The 9,768-nt window shown below is 38.5% G+C and overlaps 2 protein-coding genes across 2 annotated transcripts; one reads left to right on the top strand and one right to left on the bottom strand.

Annotated features, from left to right (window-relative positions):
- The first annotated feature begins 6,716 nt into the window (after positions 1–6,716).
- On the top strand, positions 6,717–7,472 carry LOC145015118 (NDR1/HIN1-like protein 26). Its single transcript, XM_078973569.1, has one exon. It carries the CDS (start codon positions 6,784–6,786, stop codon positions 7,414–7,416), a length of 633 nt encoding a protein of 210 aa, XP_078829695.1. The 5' UTR covers positions 6,717–6,783; the 3' UTR covers positions 7,417–7,472.
- Positions 7,473–8,152: 680 nt separating this feature from the next.
- On the bottom strand, positions 8,153–9,502 carry LOC145015117 (RING-H2 zinc finger protein). The gene has a single exon (XM_078973568.1). The coding sequence runs from the start codon at positions 9,280–9,282 to the stop codon at positions 8,440–8,442; it is 843 nt and encodes a 280-aa protein (XP_078829694.1). The 5' UTR covers positions 9,283–9,502; the 3' UTR covers positions 8,153–8,439.
- Between the last annotated feature and the right edge of the window lie 266 nt (positions 9,503–9,768).

Here is a 9,768-nt window from a genome sequence, read left to right as displayed (position 1 = left end):
GCTACACCTAGTGTCTTTAAGCAGCAAATTAGAACAAATTTCTCAAAGACCAGCTTTGCTAAAACGTAAAGAGTTCATCAATAACATAACTTAAACCAGGGGTGTAAGCAAACCCTATGTAAATACCATGTAATAGCCAACATAAACCATACATGAGGAAACCAAAGAATATGTGTGGTAATATCAAACATTCATACCCACGAGTATAAAAGAAACATTGTCATGATGGTCTTTCAAATTAAAAAAAAAAAATTGTCATGATTGCCGAACTCCCGGCCTTTCAAATGGCCACAAATGGAAAAATAAACAGTAAATGAACAGAGAAAAAGAAAATATTGTTCAAGGGATTACATCAAAATAAGTCACAAAGCAAGGCTACTTACCACCAGGAACAGAGCTTGGGTCAGGGTCTGATCCTTTGCCCTGAGTTTCATGGCGGAGATTACGAAACCTAACTATGTGCAAGCTGCCCAAGCGAAGGTGGCTAGCGAAGTTCGTCTCAGTAAAAGTGACCAAGGCATCCTCCATCTCTTGAGTCCTGGCAGCCACATTCTCCTTAGACTTAGTGTCAAACTCCCCGATGGTCACCTACTCCCAGACAATCCTTTTACCCTGTTCCACACCAGCAGCAACGCAATCTTTTTGCACATGTACTAAGCCATGAAGGAATTGAGGGCTCTCGATCACCCTGTCCAACACCCTGTTGAGCACATCGTTGAAGATCCATGAGACATCCTTCTCTAGTGCCCCTCTCGCAGTGCTCTCAGTAATCAAATCAGCCTCCAGTTTCGTTGTCCGCTCAGTTAACCCAACATTATCCAAACTCAAATCCCTTACACGATCATCCAAGTGCCTCACCTCCTCCTCCAGCTTCGCCACTTGCTCTACCAAGCTTGCCTTCTCAAGCAACACTACCTCCCGCTCAGCCTCTCGACTGCACTTGTCATCCTCTATATTTACTATCTGGGATTTTAGCTCTTCGCATTCAAATCCCCTCCTATCCGAATTGGACTAGAGGGTCTCTGTCTTAGAGATACATTCAGCGGTCATGACCACATAAGATGATACTTGGGCGACAGCGTAACGTGAGCCATCGACCATATGCTCATCAGACAGGATAGTTAGGGCCTCAATCATGGTCGGAGTAAATGCATGCTGACACCACTTTAAGGCGGTGTCGTGATTAGAGACAAGGTCTTGAGTAGTTAACTTCCAAGCCGACATGTAGGCACCCGGATGAGAACCTGCAAAAAAGGGGATGGTTGTGGTTTTATCAACAGAAGTTGATGCGAGACCATGGGAAGGCGAAGACCCAGTCTTCGCCCTAGCTCTTCGAGCGGTGGTAACAGGGTTGGCCTTGTCGATATTCTCTTCTACTATACGATCGAGCGATTCAGTTGCCCGATTGTATGCCCCCTCCGGCAGTTTCAGAGGACCCTCATCGGGGGTATGGGTAGAGATCTTGGAGCCCTCTAGCAAGAAACTCATATTACGTTTCTTGCGAAGAAGGGGCTTAGAGCTAGCGATCTTAGTAAGACCACTGGTAGAGGCGTCCAAAATAGCAAAGCGCCTCTTCACACAGAGAAGACTCCTTGAAGACCTAGAAGGGGTAGTATCCTTCTGGGAAGCACCAATGACAATGACGTCTTGGAGATCTGACTTATCGTTACCACCGTCACCATCACCAGCGGCACCGCCTATGTCAGTGGGAGACTCTTGTGTAACCTCAACTCCTTGACCAAAGACAGGAGGAGGAAGAACTTCTATAAGGTCGACTTCGTGACATTGAATGTCACCCTTAAATAGACCCTGAAGAGCCTTCTCCAAGGATATAATCTCCTAGCCACTTTTGGAAACAAAGCGGTTAACCAAAACGCCGATTTCAATGCGTTTTGCTAAAAAAGGGGGGGGGGGGAGAAGTAAAAGAGATTTCCTCTTTCTTAACAAAGAATTCAGGAATCTTCCCACGAGCCCTCCAAGCAGCACTCATCCCGCCGCCAGCCAAGAAACAGTCAAGCCAATCTTCACCGGTGATGCTGGTCTTCTTCCATGCATCAACCAGTTCCTTTTCAGTGCCAAACAATACGGGGGCACGGTTGACGTACACCTTAGTCCTCGAGTAACTGAGTACAACAAGATCATTGTTCACCCATAAGAACTTCTCTTGCCAGCTCTTCTTAGACTTCTTATCGTGGATAAGAATAGGGACCCCCTGTCGGCGAGAAAGGGTTCGAGCCCCCGACTGAGTAGAGGCATAAAGAAGTGCTTGAAAGCAAGAACGGTCGGTAAGCGGACCAGGGCACAACAAAAGAGTTCAAAGTTAACTATCTTGTTTATAGCGATATGGGTCAACTCTCTTACTGAAAAACCGTATTCTCGAATAATCAAGTTGAAGAAATCGGTGGCAGGAAAGCGCAGACCTGCCTCGAACAAGGCGATTGGGATCCCAACTTTGCCCTTAGGAAAACTGTACAAAGAGGCATCAGACAAGGGGATTTACACCCCATGTTCAGGAACGAACCCGAATCGGAACTCGAAAGACTCCCATTCCTTGGTGGTAAGATCTCTTCCGAAAGCGCGAGCAGTAGCCATAGAAAATACGAAAGAGGTTTAAAGGGTTTTTCTCAAGAACAAGTGAAGGAAATGAGGAAAACGCCATGAGGAACTGGGGTTTTAATGACATCAATGAGGCAACAAACCATCCTCATGATGAAACTGCCAAACAACGGCGATTTCGCCTTGCCAACTGCATAAGCTGTTAATAGCAGTTTGCCACGTATATATGAGTAGACCAGAAAAAATCTACTATACCATGAACGCAAAGGCCTACTGATCTAATGGACTTGTTAACGTTACCTAACGACCACGTTAAATGTAACAGAGACGTTACCGCTTTGGTTGAGACCCGGTCTTGGCCTCAGAGAGCCAAAGCCGAAGCGACAACTCATTTCTCGTCGCAAGGGAAGAACATCCCATGTAATCTCCTCATTCACCCACAATCAATGAGAAACCTACAAATAACCCGGGTGACGCCAAAAACTGATGTCACCTGGCGGTTGGAGCGTGAGTAGCTCTCCTAGTAAGAGGAGGCCATGTATCACGCTCACAAGAGACAGTCCACATGATCTGTTAGTAACAGGTATAAAAGGATATCTTCCGTCTCAAAGGAGGGATCCATATTTTCCCTCACGAAATTTACCCTAGCTCTTTTTCTCAAAAAACTAACTTGATCGTCAGAGTGACGTTCCGGGTGAACACCCAATCACCCTCTAATGGTTATTTTGTGATTGTGTTCTCAGGAAAACTCCGAACGCAGTTATTTCATCAAGCATCCAAACTATCTGCGAACATGTCACAACAGTTGGTGCCATCTGGACATATCCTTAGTGATCTAAACGTAGTCATAGCAGTCGTTAAACTGAGAGCATGAATATAGAGAACGTCCAAATCTGACTTCGCAAAAGAAAGTTATGATTTTTCGAAGTTTCAGTGCAACCATATTCAGCTTAGAAATCAAAGTAGAGATCGGTTGATTGTTAGGAAAAATAATCTAAACGAGAGTTGAAGATCACATCCATATGATTCCATTGATATAAAGACAGTCGAGAATGGATATTGTATGAGAGAGTTATGTTCTTACACCGACTTTAACGGTCTAAGCCTGTTTAAAATATAGCTTTAAAAATAAATTCCAAACTAGTCAATGGAGTCTAAATGAAAGTTGTAGATCCTGTCAAGAGCTTTCCGGGGATATAAAGAAGGTCAAAAACGGAGCTTGTATGAAGAAGTTACGACATTTTGAAAATTTGGAAATTCGTGCTCACGCGTTGCGTGGTGATGATGTAGCACCATGAGAGGGTGCCATGTGGCATGGTCGGACGCCCCCTTCCATCAACAACAAGGCGGCGTGGCACCATGAGAATGCGACATTTGGCACCACAAGAAGACGAAACTTGGTACCTTCTAGAAGGCTAGGACACGGACGAACAACAAGTGGCACAAGGTAGGAGCCAGCAAGGATGGTGTGTGTGGTGCGCACCATGCCTTGCACGGCGCGTACCTTCCTGAACACTATAAATAGGCTAGGAAAACTCCTCATTTTCCCACACCTTTTCCTATCTTTCTTTCTGAGTACACTTCTGATTTAAGATCCAATTTCTCCCAACTTTTAGGAATGTTTTAGTAGAGTTTCGGGTCCGGGAGTCCGAAAAATAGAAGCTTTCGGGTCGGAGTTTTGTCCACATAATTTTCTCGGTTTTCACTAAAAGCTCTGTAACTTAAGCTATACTTTTTTGTTTTCAGTGTAACTTATATTTATAGTCATAAGTCGTTATTATGAACCTATAAATAAGATTTATCAGTAATTCCAAGCAGTTGCGAGTCTAGAACATAAAACCATGTGGTTCACTATTTAAGTGAAACGTAAAAAATAAAAAAATAAAAAATACGATTTGCGGTTTTGGAACGGGTTGTACTAGCAAAAAAAATTATTACAATTGTACCTTATGAGGTCGTATATCTTGACATCAATGGTGGCGGAGATTTGGTGCCCGATGGATGACGTTGTGCAATTGACGGTATGAAGCGGGAGAAGAACATCGTGTTGAGAACGATTTTTTATTTTTTTTTTCTTTTTTCTTGTATTTATTTAATTATATTTTACTTGTATTGGGCTATTTTTTATTTGGTTATACCTTAAATAAATTGGGTACCTATTAAAATATAAAATGCGAGCTTTTTAATCTTGATTTATATTTATTTTTGTTGCCAAAAATATTAAGGTAGTTCACTCAAAGTTTCTAAGGTAGGTCCCAATTTATAACCATATATAATCTCTTACAAAAAAAAAAAAAAAAAAAAGTAGATCAAGTGATCTACCTTAGATATACTTAAGCTCGCCCCTGATTCCAAGTCATTATACTGATTGAAAATAGAACAACTAAATATAACATAACTATACTATACATAGTGTATGAAAATAGAATGAACAACTAAATATAACATAGTTGGCTAATATGATCATATGTTAAAGAATATCATCTTCAAGTATTAGAAACCAACAATCATTATTATTTAGGCAACCGAGTTCATAAAGCATGCGATCTAGCATATTCCCTGCAAATATGTGAAAATAGAGAATGCTTTTAAGTGAAAACGTGAAAACACATGATAAAACATGAAAGAACTTTAGTCCCAAATGGTTTGAACTTTCGAGCAATTGGATTCCAAAATGGTAAATCAAGCTATGGTAAACAAAAGGTGAGCATGCTTTTATTTTGGAACTCAATTAAAGCAACATCCATTTGAACAAAAGACTAAAAAAATCCACTCACTAAATTAAATTGACCCACACCATGCAATCATGCACAACTCAATTCAACTATCTTCCTTCACAAGCTCTCCAACTACCCTTAAAAAGCCAAACTCTCATTTCTTAACATAAAAGGCAATACAAAGTCAATTTCCATAGATTCTCCATGTTTCCCCTTTTAATTCCTTAGTTTTCACTCAACAAAACAAAAGAAATCATTAACAGCCGAATGGAGAAACTATTGACTATTTTATCCCTAACCACTTTAAAGAGCTTTTCACTTTCCCTTCAATTATTCAAAAAGGCCTCACCGGATTCTTGTTGGTACTTTGCTTGATACACCAAATATCCTTGTTCTGATTATACCATCCACTCCAAAATCCCTAGAAACTGAACGTGTAATTGATAGACGCATATTCCAACATGTAATAGTGTTTAAGCTATGGCAAAATTGTGTAGGATATATGCAAAATGACTGATGTAACCTCCATAGCTAATCATGGGAGTTTCTAGCAGGCATAAAGATGGTTATGCAAACTTTATCATGATATAACATGGGATATAAATATTATTTGTAATTGATAACATCATTTAGATAGAGAACTTTTTTTCTTTACAAAAAGGTTAATCATGTCTAATGGCCACTTCTTGAGCTACTTGATGTCTTTTAAAGAGTATCTTTTACTCAATGCCATAGTGCTGGTATCTATCAATTATGAAAAAAAAAAAAAAAAAAACAAAAAACCCTACTCTACTAATACTAATCCAACGTGTGTTGTTGAAATAGTCATAATTTTAATAAGCCAATAATCATATAATTTTGTTGTCTAGTGTTCTATTTTGTTAAAGTTAAATGCAAACCAAACGTACTTTCATTGGTTTATTTATTTTAGCATCTTGTTTTTCAATCTCTTTCCTATTACCACATTGTACTTTAAAAAATCTATTCAATTACAACAATGGTGTCCAAATACAAAACTACTTTCATTGTTATAAGTTAGATTTTTCAAAGTACAACGACCTTCAATGAAAAAAAATGTTAGCATATTTTCATTGATTTGTTTATCATAGCATCATATTTTCAATTCTTCCTACCACAACATTGTACTTTGAACAATCTATCCGATTACATCAATGTCATCCAAACACAAAACAACTTTAACTATTTTGATAGATTAAAATTTTCAAATTATAATGACCTTAATAGAAAAGGGCTTAAAGTACAATACTATAATTGTGTAGATTTTTTTCAAAGTACAAAGTCTTGATGAAGAAAAAAGAAGTCAAAGCACAAAGTAGTAGAAATAAATGAAAGTGTACGCAATTAGTGTGAAAAACTAAGCCCCCGTCAATGATTTATATCAATTATCAACCACCTATCATAATTGAGGAGCTCTACCTTTATTCATATATAAGATTCCACACAACCCTTAACTTAGTCTTGTAAATTTCCTCCCTTTCTCATACAACAAATGTCTCAAATCAATGAAAAATCACCACAACACTGTGCCAAAAAGAAACTTATAAACATCAACAAGAATCACAAGAAACTATTCTACACATTCACCACCTTCATTCTCTCAATCCTCTTACTCATACTTGTTATATGGTTCATACTCCATCCTTCTAAGCCACAATTCTCCCTCAAAGAAGCTGATATTTACCAACTTACCCTCTCAAAATCTCACCTCCTCAACTCATCTATCCAGACCACCCTTCTCTCAAACAATCCAAACCAGAAAGTTGGTATTTACTATGATGAAATCCAAGTTTATGCTTCTTACAAGGGCCAACAAATAACCCTTGATTCATCTGTCCCACCCTTTTACCAAGATTGTAAAGACAGCAATCTTTTATCAATGGTTTTGGTTGCAAACGGGTTACCCGTGGATCCATCATTTGGGTATGAAGTGGGTCGTGATCAAATGGTAGGAAGATTGGTTTTAAGTATCAAGGCAAATGGAGAACTCAGATGGAAAGTGGGAACTTGGGTTTCTGGAAGGTATAGGTTTAATGTAAATTGTGTTGTTGTTTTGCCTTTTGGTCAATCTGTGCCTTCAGGTCCGTTGACTTCTAAAGGGAGTCAGTGTTCTACCACAGTTTGAAACTTGGACCAAAATATCGTATCAATTATGGTTTTACATTAGCATATATATATATATATATATATATATATATATATATATATATATATATATATATATATATATATATATATATATATATATACCCATCGATTTGATTTTAGCATGATGATTTGACTTTGTTGAATATGTAAATTTATAGCAAAATGTTTATAGTTTGGTTTGTAATCTTATATTCTCTCTCTTTTTTTTCTTTTTCTTTTTTGTTTCGCTACCACATATAATGAAAGTATTTGAAGCCAATTTTGAAGCCACTTCTTTATTTTCAGATAATGGGAGTCACTTTCAATCAACACCACATACCAATGACCACAAACTCTTATAATGGAAAAGACCCTAATCTTTTTTGTTGTCTGGTCTCCACATAAAAATCATCATCAAACACAAACTCTCATAATGTAAAAGACCCTAATCCTCTATAGGTATGCTATATTTAGGGTACATACTTTGTCTTTAGGGAAAATGAAAGTGGCACATTCCCAAATGGTGAAGGACTGCAATAGGATCAGATCAATAGTCTAGTTTAATGTTTTTACAAAAGTGCCCTTAAAGAGGTGATGCTTTCTAAAGTGTGGTTGAAAGCTTCACAAAAGCAAAATCACTTCCAATGACATGCAATGATTGCCACCATGGAGTAATTCCATTGAATAGCAATGTATTTACTACTTTGTGGTTATGACTATTTTGGTCAACGTACTTCGATTTCATTCCACTCACTGAAATCATTCAAATTATTAAAAACCAATGATCGAAGGATACAATACAAAGTTGGGAAAACCTAAATTTACAAACTTTTAAGTTTTAACCATAAATCAAAAGCTATTCTGTCATCCCACACTGATATAAAAAACATAAAGAGTTCATACTCATTGTATATTTAGGTCCAAGAAAGATAAGATTTAACCCTTTTTGAAGCAAAAAGAAGCTTCTCTCTATTACAAGTACACCTCAAGATCATATAGGCAAAAATGCTGCATGCAAAATTCAAGATGAAAGAGTGTAAGAATCAACCCATTTCCAGTAATGCTTCTTACAAGAAATAGCTCTTTCAGCCTCTTGATTTTCATCCAGATTATGATATTCTTCCTCCTCTTCAGTACAGAATTCGCAATCTGGTAAACCATCAACAAAAGCATCTACTGTATGTAAAACATAACAAGCTGGTAATCCGGGGTAGGAGACAGATAACCTTTCCTCCACTTTACTCGAATATGAATTGGGTATAATTTTCACAATGTCATCGTCGCTAACATGGCTACAGGAAACCCTAATGATGGAGCCAAGTTCTTCCTTCACAGCTCTAACAACAGCCGCTTCCACCGTTTCACCAGGCTTCATTTTTTCGGACAGTGGCCTGGACCTGTTACGAACGTCGCCGTTTGACAGCTGTTGATGGGATTCGATCAAGATTCGGTTTTGATGATCCCTAACGCGAACCACCACAACTTCGACTGTACGAACAGGCGGAGTGGAGTCAGCGAGAGAGGTTTCGCCCTCGGATAGCTCAAGCCAGAGATTATGAACGTTCTTTGTGCCGGGTCTGGTACCCCACGCGGCGAAAGAATCGGAGGGGAGACGAGGGCGGAGCCACTCGGAGAGGGATTGTGGGGAGGCAAAGTGGTGGTGGTTGTGGTTGATGACGGGTGTCTTGGTGGTGGTCAAAGGCATGATTGGGAATTTGAAGAAACGACGACGTGTGTTCAAATTGGTGGTGGGTTTGGGGGAAGAAGATGAGTAGAATACGAAGAGGGAGAAAGCAGAAAAGATGAAATCGGAGAGTGAATTTGGATTGGGTTTGCTTAGTGAGGGCGGCGGTGGCGGAGACATGTGTTAATTAACGAAATGAAGTTGTAAAGATCACCGGAAGTTTGATTAATGCCATTTGTAGGATGAGGAGAAGAGGAAGATAAAGTAGGAAGTGGAACAAAGGGAGATTGAGTCGTAAGATGTGCGGATCGAGCTGCTTGAAATGTCCAACGATCAGAGGATTCTTGATTTTGTGATTGGTTGTCCAACATCCAAAGAAATGGAATACCTTTCCCCCTTTTCCACAATAACCTCATTTTTCTAAATACATTTATCTAATAATTTTTCAAACAATATTAGTTTGCTAAATATTTCAATAATTAATTACATAACTTTTACAACATTATGGTATAGACTATAGACTATAGATATAAAAAATAATATATCCCACACTTTATTTTTTTTAACTAATTCTTTTATTTAATTTTAACTATCCTATATTATATAATTTTTTTTATATCCATATAAAGATTTGTCAAAGAATTGATGCTTGTTTGGTCTTTTAAT

Source organism: Lactuca saligna, chromosome 9, assembly GCF_052625555.1.
Source record: "Lactuca saligna cultivar CGN05327 chromosome 9, ASM5262555v1, whole genome shotgun sequence".
Classification (NCBI taxonomy): Eukaryota; Viridiplantae; Streptophyta; class Magnoliopsida; order Asterales; family Asteraceae; genus Lactuca; species Lactuca saligna.
This window is presented reverse-complemented; position numbering and strand designations above follow the sequence as displayed.